The following is a 19,915-nucleotide window of genomic DNA, read 5'->3' on the forward strand; positions in this document are numbered from 1 at the left end:
CTTCGACACTCCTGAGAAAACAATCCAAGTTTGTCCAACCTCTCCTTATAGCCAACACTCTCCAATCCAGGCAACATTCTGATGTGAAGGGGTGAAACAGTTCAAGTAGGCAATTCACCAGCACCTTCTCAAGGGCCATTGGCGATGGGCAGTCAATACTGATCTTACAGTGATTTGCGGATCTCAGAAAATGAATACCTTTTTAAAAGATTCTCTTTAACATCAGCAGCTTGTGATATGTAGAGGTGGAGCTAGGACACAATATAAAATGGAAATTAACCAGAAAAATACTTATAGATATCGGAGGTTGTATGTTTTTAATAATTTTAGAACAAGATGTTAAAACAATTTTGTCTTTGAATTCAGAGTACATATTGAGAGTATACAATTACATAATCCCACACATTCAAATGAAAGTTTTCAGTGACATGACGATTACTTAATGGTTATCTCTGGAGCCTCTGTAGTTAGGAATGAGTGGATATTGTTACTAAATATATACTGAGAGGTTTCCTATACAACAAGCATATAGAGTCATAGTCAGAGAGTCATAGAGAGATACAGCATAGAAACAGGCCCTTCTTCCCATCGAGTCTGCACTGACAATCAACCACCCATTTAAACTAATCCTACATTAATCCCACATTCTCATCATCTCCCACCAGATTCTACCACTCACCTACAACACCAGGGCAACTTACAGTGGTCAATTAACCTTCAAATCTCATGTCTTTGGGATGGAGGAGGAAACTTGTCAGAGGAAGAACGTGCAAACTCCACACGGACAGTACCTACGGTCAGGATTGAACCCGGGTCACTGGCATTGTGAAGCAGTGGCTGTACTAATTTCTAGGTGTTACAGGGAGTAGATGCCCACTGTTACCCAAGATAAACTGAGGTTCTCCAGATTAACGAGGCGAATGTACATTGGTATCCCAAGCATACACTAAGTGAACGTACGTATATTGTAACACAACATATACTAACATACACCAGGAACAGGAAGTATGTGACAATTCTTTCTAAGTACATATTGAAGGCACCTTCATGCAGGGACTAATCCTACATTGAAAGCCTGTAGAATTTAGAACTCTCTAGGCTCGGGGAGTACATTCAGTCTGAAAAATAAAAAGAAGCTGCAGATGCTGGAGATCTGAAACAAAAAAGAGAAATTGCTGGTCAGCAGATCAGGCAGCATCTGTCGAATGAGAAACAGAGCTAACATTTCAGATCGAAGACTGTGTCAGAGCTGCAATATTGCATGGCGGTCTAATCAAGTAATACAGCTTGAAATATCTTTGGGTATTGTTTTTATAAAGCAATAAATATCTTTGGCACAGCAACAGAATAGGAAGCCTTGAACAATTCAAAGGAAATTATAGATTAAGCAACCTGAAATATTAGATGCTGACTGACCTGTTGAGTATTTTCACCATTTTCTGATTTGTTGCTATGTATATATTATCTGTACTATGCCACAACAGTATTTCACTGGCCTAGAAATAATGTAAGATGTCCTAAGTACAACAATTTAGAGGTAATTCTTTCTTTACAGAAAAATAAAATTATAATATCTTTCATGCTTGGTTGATTTAGCCTGGAGCAGACAAATTGCGTGGATATCAGGTTTCTCCATTTTGAATGTACTTGGCTGCAATAGTGAGGAATGTGAATTTGGAATCTGTGAAGGAAACTTTGCGAACAGGCAGATACCGCCAACGGGTAAATTAGCTCAAGGTTTTCTTGCTGTTCAGAATTCTAATAGTTCTCAAAGTGAATGCCCTTGGACTTGGTAATTTTCATTGCTGCTCCGTTTAAGCTGTCATCTTCAACCAGTTGTATAAAGCCATCAGCTATGATCGATGGTCTGTAATACAAGATATAGGTGGGAAAAAATGTTAGCAAAGCCAGATCGTTAGAGAACTGTCTTTGTCATAAATTCTTTGACAAGGTAGATTACCATGATTATAAACAACACACACTGGGTGACGAGGGTAACTGGGGATGTCATTATCAGCTCTGATACAGCAGATTTTTGTTTTTTTTTGGTATTATAAATATTCTCCGAGTTGCCATGCAGACATCTAATTTGGCATCTAATTCTGCCAGAGGAGGTGGTAGAGGCAGGTACAATTACAATGTTTAAAAGACATTTAGACAAGTACACGGATAGATAAGTTTAGAGGGTTTTGGGCCAATGCAAGCAATTGGCATGAGCTCAGACATCTTGGTCGGCAGGGACGAATTGGGCCGAAGGGCCTGTTTCCTGTGCTGTATAAGTCTATGACCCTGTGACTCTATGACATGCGGATGTAACATGACCTGACTGTTTTCTAGTGACTTGCCACTCTTTACATTTATGGACTCAACTGACTGGAAAACAAATCAGTTATAACTACTGTTTTGTAGGCAGTATTAGGTAGGTCCCACCTTTGAAAGGTCAGAGACAAAATTGATAAATGATCATTTTGAGTGAATAAGTCAACAGGCCAAGAAAATAAGGGAACCTAACAAACTATCTAAAGAGAAGTAAACAATAAAATGTACGACCTTTATTTCTGGCTGTTTCTGAGTGTTTACTTGCACTATGTATGGTTACTCTTCTACCTTAGACAGCCCCTTGAGAGTGGGGTTGACTTGCTTCTACTCATGTCCTGTGGGTTCCAAGGTGACTGATGTGGACAATCTGGGACCCAAAGACTCTTCACAGTTGGGGAAAGGAGGTGCTAGATGGACAGGGTGGGTAGTTTGGGAGGTGGTCTGCCCCTTTCTCTGTGTCTCCTTGATGCACGGACTCAAGGTGCTCAATAACCACCCAAGTGCTCCTTCTCCACTTTGAGTGGTCATGGGCCAGGCTTCCAAGAGTCAGTGGGATATTGCACCTTTCCTAAGGAGGCTTCCAGTACATCCCTGTATCTTTGTCTCTGTCTACCTGGTAATACCTTCTTGTGACAAAGTTCGTTTCAGGAGTCTGGTGTCAGGCATGCAAATAACGTGGCCTGCTCAATGAAGCTCACAGTGTAATTCAATACAATAATTCCAAGCAAGCTTGTCACCAAACTCCGAGATCTAGGATTCAACACCTCCCTCTGTAACAGGATCCTTGACTTTCTAACCAACAGACCGCAATCAGTGAGGATAGGCAGCAATATCTCCGGCACGATTATTCTCAACAGTGGTGCCCCACAAGGCTGCATCCTCAGCCCTCTACTCTACTTCCTATGCACTCACGACTGTGTGGCCAGATTCTGCTCTAACTCCATCTACAAGTTTGCAGATGATAGCACCGTTGTAGGCCGTATCTCAAATAGCGATGAGTCGGAGTACAGGAAGGAGATAGAGAACTTAGTGGAATGGTGTCATGACAACAACTTTTCCCTCAATGTCAACAAAACAAAAGAGCTGGTCATTGACTCCAGAAAAGGGGGCAGTGTACATGCACCCATCTATGATGCTGAGGTCGAGAGGGTTGAGAGCTTCAAGTTCCTGGGAGTGAACATCACCAACAGCCTGTCCTGGTCAAATCATGTAGATGCCACAGCCAAGAAAGCTCACCTTGGTTTGTCTCCTTTGACTCTCACTAACTTTTACTGATGCACCATAGAAAGCATCCTATCTGGATGTATCACGGCTTGGTACGGCAACTGTTCTGCCCAGGACCACAAGAAGCTGCAGAGAGTTGTGGACACAGCCCAGCGCATCACGGACGCCAGCCTCCCCTCCTTGGACTCTGTCTTTACCTGTCGTTGTCTTGGTGTAGCAGCCAGCATAATCAAAGACCCCACCCACCCAGGATATTCTCTCTTCTTTCCTCTTCCATCGGGTAGAAGATACAGGTGCCCGAGGGCACGTACCACCTTGTTTAAGGACAGCTTCTACCTCACTGTGATAAGACTATTGAACAGTTCCCTTATACAATGAGATGGACTCTGACCTCACATCACTTGTTGTGACCTTGCACCCCATTGCACTGCACTTTCTCTGTAGCTGTGACACTTTACTCTGTACTGTTATTGTTTTTACCTGTACTACTTCAGTGCACTCTGTACTAACTCAATGTAACTGCTCTGTGTAATGAATTGACCTGTACGATCAGTATGCAAGACAAGTTTTTCACTGTACCTCGGTACAAGTGACAATGATAAACCAATACCAATAATTAGGATCTCAGTGATGGAGGACACTAACACTGATGTACATATCCTGCCAGTGGATTTAGTGGATTTTGCACAGTGTTGATGATATCTGTCCAGTGCCTTGAGATGGTGCTGTAGGTAGTCCAAGTCTCAGAAGTCTCCACCAGTCCATGAACTGAGAGGTGGGGAGTGAAATGCCTTGTCACTCACCCTGGACATAACACATGGAATGAGCTCCTGCTACACCGTGAACGTCTATGGTAAGTAAATGATGTGCACTTACAGATAACATGTGATCCCTATCATTTCCTGCAAAGAATTTGTTCCTCTGGGGTGAGAATTCTCCAGAATATTTTTTAAGATAAGAACATAAGAATTAGGAACAGGTGTTTGGCCCCTCCTCAAGATCACAGCTGGTTTACATCAGCTCCCTGTTCCTGGACTATCCGCATGTCCCTTGATTTCCTCCATATCCAGAAGCCTCCACAACCCCCGGGGTAAAGAATTCCAAAGATTCACCACTCTCCAAGTGTAGAAAGTTCTCTACCATCCCTTATTTTGAAACTGTGACTCATATTTCTAGATTCCTCACCCAGGAGAAGCATCCTCCCTGTATCTTACCCTATTGAACTCTGCAAGAATTTTGTAAGTGTCAATGAGATTAATTTCTTCTAAACTCTGGAGAATTCATGTCTAGTCTATTCAATCTCTTCTCATTGGCAAACCCACTTTCCCAGAAACCAGCCTGGTGAATCTTTGCTTTACTCATTCTATGGCAAGAATGTCCTTTTTTAGATAAAGAGACCACAACTGTACACAACACACCAGGTGCAGTCTCATCGAAGCCCTATATAACTGCAGTTAAAACATCCTTATCCTCATTTTATCCTTGTTGGCCATGGACTTGTGCTCTAGTTTTGTAGAATTGCTCAGACAGTTAGATGACTGTGAAATAGTTAGAAAGTATCTGGGGACATGACTCCAGTTATCATGAGTATGGTGCAGATTTGATGAACCAGTTAGATTTTGTCCGCCCATCATTTTCATGGAGAGCACAAAGGCCTTGAAAGTAAACAGCTGAAATTTATTGTATGATTGTTGAACATATAAAATTTTACAGGGGCAATGGTTCAGTGATGATGACAGGACCAGCCCACTACATCATAAGATAAGATAAGATATCTTTATTAGTCACATGTACATCGAAACACACAGTGAAATGCATCTTTTGCATAGAGTGTTCTGGGAGCAACCCGCAAGTTTCGCCACGCTTCCGGCGCCAACATAGCATGCCTACAACTTCCTAACCCATACGTCTTTGGAATGTGGGAGGAAACTGGAGCACCCGGAGGAAACCCACACAGACACAAGGAGAACATACAAACTCCTTACAGACAGCAGCCGGAATTGAACCCGGGTCGCTGGCGCTGTAAAGCATTACATTGATCATGGTGATGTACTGGTGATATAGTGTTCAATTGGCTTGGAAACGTTTCATGATGTCCTGACAATGCAAATTATTTCTTTTAGACAAGTTCTGGGTTGTTAAATGCATCAGAGTTGTGTCAATACACGTGGTTATTCTGGTCATGGGGTTGGGGGGGTGGTGTGGTAACAAACTGCTGGAGGAACTCAGTGGGTCAGGCAGCATCCTGATGCAGGATCTCGACCCAAGACATCGACTATCTCTTTGCCTTCACAGATGCTGCCTGACCCACTGACTTCCTCCAGCGGTTTGCTTTTTGCTCTAGATTACAGAATCTGCAGCTTCTTGTTGTCTCCATTATACAGGTCATGATATGGGTTGCCCTTGGAACACTGATTCGTCCAACGGGTAAGGAAACATCACACTGACAATGTGTTTGCCTAAACTACACTACATTTGGTGCTACCTTGTCTGGACATGGAGCTGAAAGAGACAAAATCATTTTAACCTACTGCTCTCTGATCCCAGATGAGAAAGTTGTCCTCTGAGGAAAGACTGAGTAGAATCAGGTAGGACAGTGACACAGCTAGTGGAGCTGTTACTAACACTGTCAATGACCCGGGTTCAATCCTAACCTCTGGTGCTGTCTTTGTGGGGTTGGTACATTCTATCCTAAAGATGGGTTAGGAAGTTGCAGGCATGCTATGTTGGCGCCGGAAGCATGGCGACACCTGCGGGCTGCCCCCAGAACACTCTACGCAAAAGATGCATTTCACTTTGTGTTTTGATGTACATGTGACGAATAAAGATATCTTATCCCTATGATCTCGTGGGTTTCCTCTGGGTGCTCTGGTTTCCTCCCACATTGCAATGATGTGCAGGTTGGTAGGTTAGTTGGTCACTGTAAATTGTCCCCTAGAGTGATAGAATCTGGGGAGAGTTATGCATGGAGAATTAAAATGGGATTAGTGTAAGATTAGTATAGATGTGCTCTTGATGGTTGGCGATACTCACTGAGCCAAAGAGTCTGTTTCCATGGAGACACAAGAGACTGCAGATGCTGGAATCTGGAGCAACGCACAATCTGCTGGATGAATTCAGCAGGTCGCGCAGCATCTGTGGGAGGACGGGAATTGCCGACATTTTGGGTTGAAACCCTGCATCAGGACCATGCTGCTCATCCCTCTGAGTTCCTTCAGCAGATTGCCTGATTCTGTGCTGTCCAACTCCCTGATTCTTATTGGCTTATACTCACTGGGATTTGTAACAATGATATGTGCTCACATTATAATCAGTACAAATCAGAGAAAGTTGGACAGGGTTTGATGCTGAGTGGATACTTTCTCTGGCTGAGGAATCCTGAACAATTTCAGGATTCATCCATCATCTGTCAACATCCATCATCAAAGATCTCCACCATTTGGGCCATGCCATCTTCTCACATCTACCATCGGGCAAGGGGTACAGAAGCCTGAAGTCCCACACCACCAGGTTAAAGAACAGCTACTTCCCTTCAACCATTTCGTTCTTGAACCAACTGGTATAACATTAATCACTTCAATTTAACATCACCGTGACCACTTTGATCAGTTTGCACTAAAATGGATTTTGTTTTTATTTGTTCCAATTGCATTCTTGTAATTGTGTTCTTTCTTGTAAAAGTTGTGTATAATTTATGTTTTTCTTGTGAATGTTGTCTATCAAATGCTGTGTGCCCGTGACGCTGCTGCAGTAAGTTTTTCATTGCACCTGTGCATACATGTACCTGTGCATGTGACAATAAACTCGACTTTGACTTTGGATAAGTGATTGATCACTTAAATCTATTTACTCAGAGGGTTATGTATCTTTGGAATTCTTTATCCCAGGATGTTGATGCTTGGTTATTGATACTGGCACTGATACATTTTGGGATACTGATTGAGATAAGATAAGATTTCTTTATTAGTCACATGTACATTGAAACACACAGTGAAATGCATCTTTTGCGTAGAGTGTTCTGGGGACAGCCTGCAGTGTTGCCATGCTTCCAGCACCAACATAACATGCCCACAACTTCCTACCCTGTATGTCTTTGGAATGCGGGAGGAAACCGGAGCACCCGGAGGAAACCCACGCAGACACGGGGAGAACATACAAACTCCTTACAGACAGCGGCTGGATTTGAACCCGGGTTGCTGGCACTGCAAAGCGTTGAATCAAGGGATAAGATACATGGGACCAGCTCTGATCATATTGAGTGGTGGAGCAGGCTTGAGGACTTGTGGCCATCTCTTGTTCCTATTTCTTATGAGAATCAGAAGGAAAAGAGTTATAAACTTACTCCAGTATCCCAAAGACATCCATCAAATGCTTGACCGTGTCCTTAAACTGATAAAACATTCCAAGTGTTTCTTCATGGTTTATGGTGTCAAGAATAGGTGTGTTGACAAAACCTGGGCACAGGGCGTTTATACGAATCCCGTAATTTCCAAGTCTTGAAGCTTCCTGGGGGAAAGAAAGGTTGGTTATTCCCAATGCTCCTTCCCCTTCCCAGCAGCTCTTTAATGTATCATCTGGCTGGTGCCTGACTAATCCGATTGAGAAGTCTTGTTTGAGTTATAGAGTCATACAGCACGGAAACAGGCCCTTCGGCCCAACTTGTCCCTGCCGACTGTGTTGCCCAGTGAGCTGGTCCCACCTGCCCGCGTTTGGCCCACAGCCCTCTAAACCTCTCCTTTCCACATACTTATCTAGATGGCTTTTAAATGTTACTAATGTGCCCACCTCAGCCACTACTTCTGGCAGCTCATTCCAAATATGCACCACCCTTTGCGTGAAGAAGCTGCCCCTGATGTCCCTTTCAAATCTTTCGCCTTTGATCTTAAACAAATACCCTCTGGTTTTTAGCACCCCCTCCCTGGGAAAAAGACTATGTGCTTTCACCCTGTCTATGCCCCTCATGATCTTATATACCTAATGGTATAGCTAATGAGAGGTATGGCTATAGCTGATATCCTTGAGTCAGAGTTGTAGTCAGCCTTCAGCAAGTTTGTTCTTAGCTTCTAGCAAACCAACATGGATTCTTGACCAAAACTTTCACCCAGTATGCCTAAGGGAACCAAGGGTCTTGATAAAGAACTTTTCAATCAAGCTGTGAGCTGAGAGAAAGTGCGGTGCTGTTCATACAAACACAAACAGGGTGCAGTTGGAATTTAACTATCCGGATTCTTCCCTGAACTCTTGTAGTGTGACCATCTACAAAATTTACACCTCAATGCACAAGTAACAAATGAAAACAGAAAACATTCAGCAGGTCAGGCAGCAACTGTGGGAAGAGAGCGGGTTATGTTTCAATCTGTGATCCTTCATCGGAGCTGGGAAAGAGAGGAAAACAAGTTTCCAATCAGGTATGTCACAGGTATGTTTGGTTTTGTCCACAACAGCCTTTGAAAGTGCTGAACATCAGAACTGTCATTAGTGTTAGACCCACTCGCCAACTTTTCAGGATGCTGATAAGCTCAGATTTTTCCCCGTTGTAGCATTTTTGTTGTGTTTGTGGTTGAATAATAAACAGTAGCTATGTTGAATACACCGTGGATTTTCAGGAGGCATAGAGGATGGAGACAGTACGACCAATGGGAATGGGGATTGCATCAATCAAATCATCCCCGTTGTGATTCTTGCAATATAAATTAAGAAGCGTTCAAGGGCAAATTATAGCAACTTGAAAGACAGTAATCACTAGTTTGAGCTCTGTTCAAACTCGTGTATTAAAAGGTGAGTTACACTTAAAGGGCAGCTTGCAAGGGAACTGCAGACCATTGGGATCATCGATACAGACAGAGTCAGGCTTCTACAAGTGATCACTGGAGTGAGTTGTATCCAGAATCAATCGGAGTGTGAAAGTCATAGAACAGTTAGGTGTTAAGGTAAGACACAGAGTACAATGGTTATAGTGGTTTGTAGTACTTTCCATCATGTAATCTTCAATCCTTCCCTGAATATCTTGCAGGGCTTGTATTTATTTTATTTATGTTGTTTTCTCAGTCTTCATAAACATTTGCAAGGGTGCTGGGTTCTGCTGCTCTGTAGGCCTTAACTATCTTTCTCCCATCCTGACGGGTTCAGACTGAACTCAGAGGATAAGTATAAAAGACAACTATGTGTAGGATGTTGGAGAGTTTTCACTGTTGACCACTCCAACAATTCTAGCTGGGGAAGTCAGTGCATAACTCTCTGGGGTGGGACCCATAAACGTCTGACTCAGGAGTGAGCATTCCAAGCAATAAGTAATGCATTATATCTTAGCTGGTGTCAAACATATCTTCTGAGTTGTAAGTGTGCTGGTATTTCTGACCTTGAACTACATAAGTTTAACCATTGATCTATACTGATATTTGCAGAAACCTGAGTTTGAATCCCACCATGGCAGATGGGGAACTTAAACACAAGTAATTAAATTGTAGAAGAACTTATTTCAGTAATAGTGACCACAGAAAGTTGGGATTACTAAAATGGTGACACAAGAGACCACAGATGCTGGAATCTGGAGAAACAAACAATCTGCTGGAAGAACTGCTGGATATTGGAGGAAGTGCAGAGGATGATGCCCGGACTCGAGAGACTGAGTTATGAAGAGAGGTTGATCAGGCTGGGACTTCATTCATTAAATCGTAGGAGAATGAGGGGTGATCTTATAGCGGTGTATAAAATCATGAGGGGCATAGATAGGGTCAATGCACACAGTCTTTTTCCCAGGGTTGGGGAATCAAGAACTGGAGGACATAGGTTTAAGGTGAGAAATTTGATAGGAACCTGTGGAGCAACTTTTTCACCCAGAGGCTGGTCTGTATATGGAATGAGCTGCCAGAAGAAGTGGTTGAGGCAGGTACATTAACAAAATTTAAAAGATTATTGGACAGGTACATGGATAGGAAACGTTTAGAGGGATATGGACTAGACACAGAAAAATGGTACTAGTTTAGATGGGAACATTGGTCGGCATGGACCACTTGGGCCGAAGGGCCTGTTTCCGTGTTGTATGACTCTATGAATTCAGCATGTCAGACGGCCTCTGTAGAGGGAACTGGACAGTCAACATTTTAAGTTGAGATCCTTGTCATAAAAGCACATCTACTTCACAAGGAAGGAAGTCTTCAGTTTGGCTTCCGTGTGACTCCAGACCCTTCAATGTGCTGGGCTGTTAGATCTCTCCTGTTTAGGAGGCATCAGGGATGGACAATAATTGTTGTGATGTCTACATCTTGTGAAAGGATAAATAAATTTAGCTGACTTCAGCAGTTCGGATCCTGGAGTCAGGCTTGGTGCTGCTAATTGCCTTTTATTGGCCTCGAGCTACAAATGCCTGCACAGGTATATTCATTATATTCCCACTGTCTCTAACCAATTTTTGTTGAAAAAGCATCCTATGCATCACAACTTCGTATGGTAAGTGCTCTGCCAAAGACCATGAGAAATTGCAGAGAGTTGTGAACACAGCCCGGTCCATCATGAAAACCAGCCTCTCATCCGTTGACTCTGTCCACACTTTACGCTACCATAGAAAATCAAGGACCTCTCCCATCCCGGTTATCCACTCTTCTCCTCTGTCCCATTGGGCAGAAGATACAAAAGTTTCAGGACATGTACCACCAGGCTCAAGGACAGCTTCTATCCCACTGTTATCAGACTCTTGAACAGATTTCTTATATGATAAAGATGAACAATTGATCTCTCAATCTACCCCATTGTGTGCCCTGCACTTTATTTGTCTATCCGCACGGCACTTTCTCTGTAACTGTAACACTATATTCTGTGCTCTGTTTTCTTTTTATGACCTTGATGTACTTACTTATGGCAAGACCCACCTGGATAACATGCAAAACAAAAGCTTTTCACCGTCTCTCGGTACAGGTGACAATAATAAACCAATACCAATATATTGGTAAGCTAAGATAAGATATCTTTATTAGTCACATGTACATCAAAACACACAGTGAAATACATCTTTTTTTTGCGTGGAGTGTTCTGGGGCAGCCCACAAGTGTCACCACTCTTCCGGCGCCAACATAGCATGCCCACAACTTCCTATCCCGTACGTCTTTGGAATGTGGGTGGAAACCGGAGCACCCGGAGGAAACCCACGCAGACACATGGGGAGAACGTACAAACTCCTTACAGACTGCAGCCGGAATCGAACCCGGGTTGCTGGCGCTGTAATAGCGTTACACTAACCGCTACACTACTGTGCCTACCCTACACATCAATTGGGTGCCAACGCATCAATTTCTACTGTAATATCCCAACTTCCCAACACAGTCAAATGGAGCCTTGGTACATATGGCCTGACCCACTTGGTCAGCTGAAGGAGGCACCATTACACAGTCATTGAACTAAGAAGGAAAGGAATATTTATGCTGCATTTTGGTCTCATTTGATTGCAAATTGTATTTAAGTGCTGATGCCACATAGCTCCAGGGACATGTGTTGGTTCTGATCTCTGTTGCTGACTGTGCGGAGTTTGCACATTTTCCCTGTAACTGCGTGGGTTTCCTTCAGGTGCTCTGGTTTCCTCCCACATCCCAAAAATGTGTACGTTGGCTGCTGAAAATTACCCCTTAGTGTAGGTGAGGTGGCAGGAGATTCAGGGGGACTTGATGGTCATGTGTGAGAGTTTAGTTTATAGGGAAATAAGTTAGGGAATGGGATTGATGGGATTGTATGAGAGTTGGTATAGACTCAGTGGGCCAAATGGCCATCTATGTTGTAAGGAAATATGAGAAAATATTGAGCAACTGTGCATAAACTGGGGTAAAATTCATTGCTGTCAGTATTTTGGTTGGTTGTTAGATTGTGTGCCTTGAATGGAAGTGTCCAGATTTACCCAGATAGTGTGGGATCTCATAGGTTAATTCACCAGTCTTCAGCTTTCAAAGAGGTATCCTATGATATTATAGCTTGGATACAGCCTGTCCTGAATGATGGACAAGCTGCTTTCTGGCTACAATATCACAGGATAGATTGCCCCTGAACAGAACAGAAGACCTCAGGAGATAGAGTCATAGAGTCATAGAACATGGAAACAGGCCCTTTGGCCCAACTGGTCCATGCTGACCAAGATGCCCCATCCAAACTAATCCCATTTTCCTGCATTTGGCCCATAACCTTTCCTATCCATGTACCTGTTCAACTGTCTTTTAAAAGTTGTTATTGTAACTGCCTCAACTACTTTCTCTGGCAGCTCGTTCCACATAGATACCACCCTCTGTGTAGATGAGATGAGCATTAGGTTTTACATTCCCTTGAGCCTGCTCCAGCATTCAGTATGGTCAAGGCTAATATGATCCTGGCCTGATTTCCACTTTCCAGTCTAATCCCATATAAAGTGTGCATCCAGTTGCTTTTTGAAAGTACTGAGGGTTTATGGCTTCATCACCCCTCAAGCAGACTTGGTTCAACTGTCACAGCCAAGACTGCTTGAAGGATGGTGAAGCCAGAAGCCCTCAGTGCAACTTGTTTTCAGCTCAGACTCCGTGAATCACAAGCAGCAACACAATTGTCAGCAGCTGTAGTCATAAATGTGACATAAACAGAAGTGGCAGTGGTACATCTTGGATTCAGCCGAATCTCTTTGCTCCCTCATTTTCACAAGCTTTTGCTTCACTCCCTCAGTGAAATCCTTCCTGACCTGTTGGATCAATTCAGGGATCTAATGGGCAGCTCACAGTTGGTAACAACACACAAGATGCTGGAGGAACTCAGCGGGTCAGGCAGCATCTGCAGAGGGAAATAAACAGTTGATTTTTTGGGTTGAGACCCTTCATCTTTTCTGTGGAAACAGGCAAATACTTCTACATGCAACATTTTGGAAATTTGGACTCACTTCCACAAGTGATAATTGGTAGCTTTAAATCAGGGAGGGCTAGGATCTCATTAAATGATGTCAAGGAAAAGGCAGATAAATGGAGTTAGATCACATATCAATGGTGGGCGTGGAGTTAGATCACACATCGACAGTGGGTGTGGAGTTAGATCACACATCGATGGTGGGTGTTGAGTTAGATCACACATCGACAGTGGGTGTGGAGTTAGATCACACATTGACAGTGGGTGTGGAGTTAGATCATACATTGACGTTGGGTGTGGAGTTAGATCACACATTGACAGTGGGTGTGGAGTTAGATCACACACCGACGGTGGGTGTGGAGTTAGATCACACATCCACGGTGGGTGTGGAGTTAGATCACACATCGACGTTGGGTGTGGAGTTAGATCACACATCGACGTTGGGTGTGGAGTTAGATCACACATCGACGTTGGGTGTGGAGTTAGATCACACATCGACGGTGGGTGTGGAGTTAGATCACACATCGACGGTGGGTGTGGAGTTAGATCACATTAGATCACACATCGACGGTGGGTGTGGAGTTAGATCACACATCGACGGTGGGTGTGGAGTTAGATCACACGTCGACGGTGGGTGTGGAGTTAGATCACACATCCATGGTGGGTGTGGAGTTAGATCACACACCGACGTTGGGTGTGGAGTTAGTTCACACATCGACGTTGGGTGTGGAGTTAGTTCACACATCGACGTTGGGTGTGGAGTTAGATCACACATCGACAGTGGGTGTGGAGTTAGATCACATTAGATCACACATCAACGGTGGGTGTGGAGTTAGATCACACATTGACGGTGGGTGTGGAGTTAGATCACATATCGATGGTGGGTGTGGAGTTAGATCACACATCGGCGGTGGGTGTGGAGTTAGATCACACATCGGCGGTGGGTGTGGAATTAGATCACACATTGGCAGTGGGTGTGGAGTTAGATCACACATCAATGGCTGGTAAATGGAGTTAGATCTGATAAAGTGGAAGAAAATGTTCAAACGGCAAAATGACCCACTCCTCCTTGAATAACTCGGATGGGGAATTCTGGAGAAAATTCTTTACTGAGAGAATTGAATACAAAACTTGCTGCCACGGGAGTGAGGAAGTGTGGGAAGTAATGTTGATGGATTTCAGAGGAAGTTAGAGAATTCAGAGGAAACAGGGGAGCAGGATATGCTGATAGTGCTTAATGCAGTAGCTGGCTTGTTGGAACATCAACACTGCCATGAACTGGTAGTCTGAAAGACCCCTTCTAATTGTTAATTCCATATATTCATTAGGTCAGAAATAAAAGTAGCTCCAGCGTCTACTTAGAAAATGATGTCCAACCTGGTAGTATCGGCTGATCACCGTTATTGCTGACAATACTCACAGCGAGTGATCTTGTGAAACCCAGCACCCCGTGCTTTGAGGCTGTGTACACTGGAGCATGGGCAGCTGGTAAGAAACCTGAATGTCAAAGAACACACACAATAAGTTACAAGGATCTTCAGTTTAGTGTGCAAAAATAGAACATGCTGGTCAGGCAGCATCCGTGGAGAGAGAATCACAAAGTTAACGTGTCAGGTGGAAGAGCCTTCATCAGATGCTGTCTGACCTGCTGAGCATTTCCAGTATTTTCTGTTTTATTTCTAGAATTACTGTATCTGCAGTTTTCTTATAAATTTTCAGTTTCATCTGACCATCCACAATGTTGCTGGCTCCAGTTATCCTGGATGAGGTTTGCAGGGCTACTGTCAGGGCAAGGAATTTAGTTATGAGAGAAGATAGGCCCAGGTTGAGGTCCCTGTGCTCTGGGATTGGTGCCAATATGTTCTGGGATTGGGACCTGCCCACTGAAGGACGGTATCCTTCTATGCCTTGTCTATCTAAATATCTGTCTAAATATGTCTTAAGAGTAGTAACTGCATCCAATTCCATCACCTCCTCTGGTAGTGAGTGTAAGGTATCAACCATTCCCTGTGTAAAATACTTTTCCTTCATATCCCCTTTAAAACTCCATCCATTCACCTTAAACCCATGCCCTCTTGTTTTTAATACCCTTACCATGGGGAAAAGTTTTTGACTAGCAATCCCACCCATGTCTCTCCTAGTCTTATACATTTCTAACTCAGCCTCCTTTGCTTCAGAATTAGTGGTCGTACCTTCAGTTGCCTAGAATTCTATCTCTAAGCCTCTCCACTCCCTCTTCCTCCCTTAAAACACTTTTAAAAACCTACCTCACCTGTCTCAGTAAGACCATGAGATAGGAGGAGAAGTGGGCCATTTGGCCCATTGAGTTGATTCAGACATTCAATCATGGCTGATTTTTTTTGCCATGATCCTCCGACCCTCTGACCCTGAGAAAAATACTGTGACATTCCTTCTTATCTATTCCCCTCATGGTTTTATTAACCTCTATAAGGTCACCCCTCAGCCTCCTTTGCTCTAGGGAAAACAGTCTCAGCCTATCTAGTCTCTCCTTATAACTCAAGCCGTCCACTCCTCGCAACATCCTTGTGAATCTCTTCTGCACCTTCTCTTGCTTAGTCACGTCCTTCTGACAGAACAATGACCAGGACTGCACACAATATTCCAGGGTCTATCTCACTAAGGTCCCATGGGCAAAGGGTCTGTTTCCATGCTGTGTGTGACTATAACTTCATTCAGGAGTCCCTTGTATCCCATGAGGCCAACTCCTGTTCTTGTGGAAAATGAGGTTGTGGGCAATGAGTTGGAACATCTCCCTGGTAAGTCTTTTCTTCTACCTGTTCCATTTCTTCCTCCCGGTTCCCAGGCTCCAGGTCTCCTTGATTTTGAACCTCATCCCTGACTGCTGCCAATGGTTTGTAAGGTTGTACAGCATGCAGCAGTGACAAAATTGGCCTGTACTGCAGCATTCCCCAAAACTAATGCAGGCAATGAAATCATACCTTGAGGAGACCAACACTGTTTCCCACCACAATCCTGATACTTGTCTGGCTCATGCTGTGCCTGTGCTGAGCTCTGTGATAGGGACACACACTGTATTGAGGAGGCAGGGGACAGAGGGTATCCCTCTCTAGATTCACTCCTCTAGACACATTGGCCACCGTAACTGTCTGACAGCACAGACGATTGACGTTAATGTGTGCTTCCTGGAAACACAGCATTCACCGTGACAAAATTGTTCTGTTGATTCACAATCACCTGCACACCCAGGGAGAAGAGATCCTTCTCGCTCGGAAAAGGCACCTGGGTTAGTAATCGGATCCCTGATTGACACGAGTGCGGTCAATAGATGCTTGCACTGGGGTGAAGCCAGCAATGCCAGCAGACCCCACTGCCCAAGCTGCCACTGTTTCCTCACTGAAACCAAAGCAGATGAAATCATTTCTTTGCCTCTCTGATGAAGACCCATTTGGGAGACATGGCAGGGATCTGCTCGTAATAGTTCTTCAGTGAGGAAGTTGAGTGTCAACCTGATCTTGACCTTAATGGATAGAGCAGTACAGACAGAGAGAGTGGCTGAAGAACTTCCTGCAGAATATCACTTGTCCCAGTGATGGCAGCCTTGGAAAACCCGAGCCTGCAAATGCATTATTCATCAGAGATGTCTAGTAGATTGTGGTGTCTCTGAAGACAGGCTCTTTGTTAATGGAGCAGCAGACAATCTGCTGGAGGAGCTCAGAAGGTCGAGCAGCATCTGTGGTGGGAAAGGAACTGTCGACGTTTCGGGTTGAAACCCTGCATCAGGTCCTGCTCGACCTGCTGAGTTCCTCCAGCAGATCGTTTGTTGCTCCAGATTCCAGCATCTGCAGTCTCTTGTGTCTCCATATTTGTTGTTGGATATGTCTCCCGCTCTGAGGTCTCAGAGTGACCCTGAATCCAGCCATTGCCATGATGATACCTCCAGTTATGGAGTGCTCCTAGCTGTGTCACCTACTGAAAGACTACCTAAACAACTAAATGCTGGAGAACGCACTCCTTCCTAGTTTAAGCACACCCTGTGCACTTTGCAAGGTGTCTGAGCAGCTGTAGTTGGTTCTGACTGTGCCCATGTCCCAATCTCAGATGAATCTCTTTATAGCAAAACAAGCAACAAAGAAGTGTGACGTGCTCCTTGTCACAAGAGTTGTGGGATCATACAACCATGGAAACAGGCCCTTCAGTCCATCGTCCTCCCCAGCCATCACGCACCCATTTACACTAATCCTAAACTAATAGCAGTTTATTCTCCCCATCAACCTCCCTCAGGCTCCACCACTCACCTACACACTAAGGGCAAGTTACAGTGGCCAATTAACCTACCAACGTCTTCAGATACTCTTTTGCAACAATCAGCCTGTGGAGTTCTGTGCTCCATTTTACGAATGGTACAAGGGTGTGAGGCAAATAATGACATTGTTAGGTTTGCTCCTGAAGCCAGGGGAGTGTCAGGCATGCCAACGTGAACAGTGTCCACTCCTGTTTCTTGTCTGATAAGATTTCATCCGCAAATACTCTCCATTGTGATATGAAGGCACAGAAGGCTATAGGCCAAATGCTGGAAGATGGGATTAATATTGGATGGGTTCCCATTGGTTGGGGTAGAATTAGTGGGCCAAAGGGCCTGTTTCTGTGCTGTGATGATTATGGTATTCCAAGCAAAGTTGGAGTCAGATCATGCAGTGCCCCCTGAAAATAATGTTTTATAGGCAATGTAGCCCGTTTATTGGACGCTGGGCAGAGTTAGCATATTGATTCAGTGGTGAAAAACAAGAAGCTGCAGATAAGGGAAATCTGAAATAAAAAGCAGACAATGCTGGAAATACTCAGCGGATCAGGCAGCTTCTGTGGGGTGGTAAACACAGTTAACATTTCAGGTTGATGACAGTCCATTCGACTTGGAAAAGTGAGAAATCAAATGAATTTTAAACTGCAGAGAAGAAGACCAAGTGAGACCTTAATACAACTGGTGGTGCCGCCATCAGAGAGAGAGTAGTGACAGCTTGTTGACATAGCTTATCTGTCCTGGGGAGATGTAAGTCAAAGGATACAAATGAAAATAGAGGGGGGAATAAAGCTACAATGACACTGAAATACAAAACAGTGCAGTCACTGGAAATCTGAAAGATAAAGAGGATTCCTGAAATTCTCAGCAGGTCAGGCAGTAGCTGTAGAGAGGGAGAAAGGAGTTCACGTTATAGGTTTCATAGATTCATAGAGTTATACAACACAGAAACAGGCCCTTCAGCTCAACTTGTCCATAGATAACTGTCCAAGCTAATCCCATTTGCCTGCATTTAGCCGATATCCCTCTATTCCTCTCTTATCCATGAACCTGTTCAAATGTTTCTTAAATGCTACGATTGTGCTTTCCTCTACCACCTTCTCTGGCAGCTCATTACATAACGCTATCATAGTGCCAGAGACCAGGGTTCAATTCCGGCCGCTGTCTGTAAGGAGTTTGTACGTTCTCCCCGCGTCTGCGTGGGTTTCCTCCGGGTGCTCTGGTCTCCTCCCACATTCCAGAGATGTACGGGTTAGTAAGTCACGGGCATGCTATGTTGGTGCTGGAAGCGTGGCGACACTTGCAGACTGCTCCCAGAACAGTGTACGCAAAAGATGCATTTCACTGTGTGTTTCCATGTACATGTGACTAATAAAGATATTTTATCTTATACCCACCACTCTCTGTGTAAAAAGCTTGCCCCTCAGGTGCCCTTTAAATCTTTCCCCTCACACCTCCAAACTGTGCCCTCTAGTTTTAGACACCCATACCCTGGGGGGAAGATTGTGACTATCTACCCTATCTATGCCTCTCATAATTTTAGAAACACCCACGAGCTCACCTCTCAGCCTCCTTCACTCCAGGGAAATCAATCTCAGCCTATCCAATCTCACCTTATAACTCAAGCCCTCCAGTCCAGATACAAACTGGAAAGGCAGGTTATCTGAAATGGTTGAATATTGAATGGTGAGGACTGCAGTGTGCCCAGATGGAAGCTGAGGTACTGCTCTTCAAGCTTATGTTGAGCTTTGTAGGAACAGAACAATAGGCCCAAAGACAGAGAGGGCAGAGTGGGTGTGGGATGGAGAATTAAAGTGACAGGCAACTGGAAGCTCAAGTCATTCTTGAAGACTGAAATGATGCACATTGCAAAGTGGTCAGATATCTGTTGTTGGTTTTTCCACTGCAGAAGAGACCATATCATGAGCTATGAAAGCCATACACTAAATTGGAAGAACACCAAATGAATTTCTGCTTCATCATGGAAGCAATTTTGGGTGCCTGGGATCGCAGGAAGGGAAGAGGTAAGAATGCAGGTGTTGAATTTCCTGTGGTTGCAGGGGAAAGTGGTCTAAGAAGGGTTGTTAAGAAGGCATTTACACTATCAGTGGGTAAACTACCACAATCTTTCTATGAAGCAACTATTTCTTCAATTCTTAAAAAGGATAAAGATCCCACTGATTGTGCATCTTATAGACCTATTTCTTTATTAAATGTAGATTCAAAAATATTTTCCAAAATATTGGC

General features: G+C 44.0%; 1 protein-coding gene across 1 annotated transcript in view; it reads right to left on the reverse strand.

Moving 5' to 3' along the window:
- Positions 1-293: 293 nt before the first annotated feature.
- Positions 294-19,915, reverse strand: part of LOC127572559 (15-hydroxyprostaglandin dehydrogenase [NAD(+)]-like) — an 80,272-nt gene continuing 60,650 nt past the window's right edge. The window contains exons 5-7 of the mRNA XM_052019952.1: positions 14,810-14,886; positions 7,886-8,049; positions 294-1,867 (exon numbers count right to left, since the gene is read on the reverse strand). Of these exons, the coding sequence (XP_051875912.1) occupies positions 1,759-1,867; positions 7,886-8,049; positions 14,810-14,886 (350 nt within the window). The 3' untranslated portion in view covers positions 294-1,758. The remainder of the gene's footprint in view (positions 1,868-7,885; positions 8,050-14,809; positions 14,887-19,915) is intronic.

The sequence above is a fragment of the Pristis pectinata genome, chromosome 7 (assembly GCF_009764475.1).
Source record: "Pristis pectinata isolate sPriPec2 chromosome 7, sPriPec2.1.pri, whole genome shotgun sequence".
In the NCBI taxonomy this organism is placed as follows: domain Eukaryota; kingdom Metazoa; phylum Chordata; class Chondrichthyes; order Rhinopristiformes; family Pristidae; genus Pristis; species Pristis pectinata.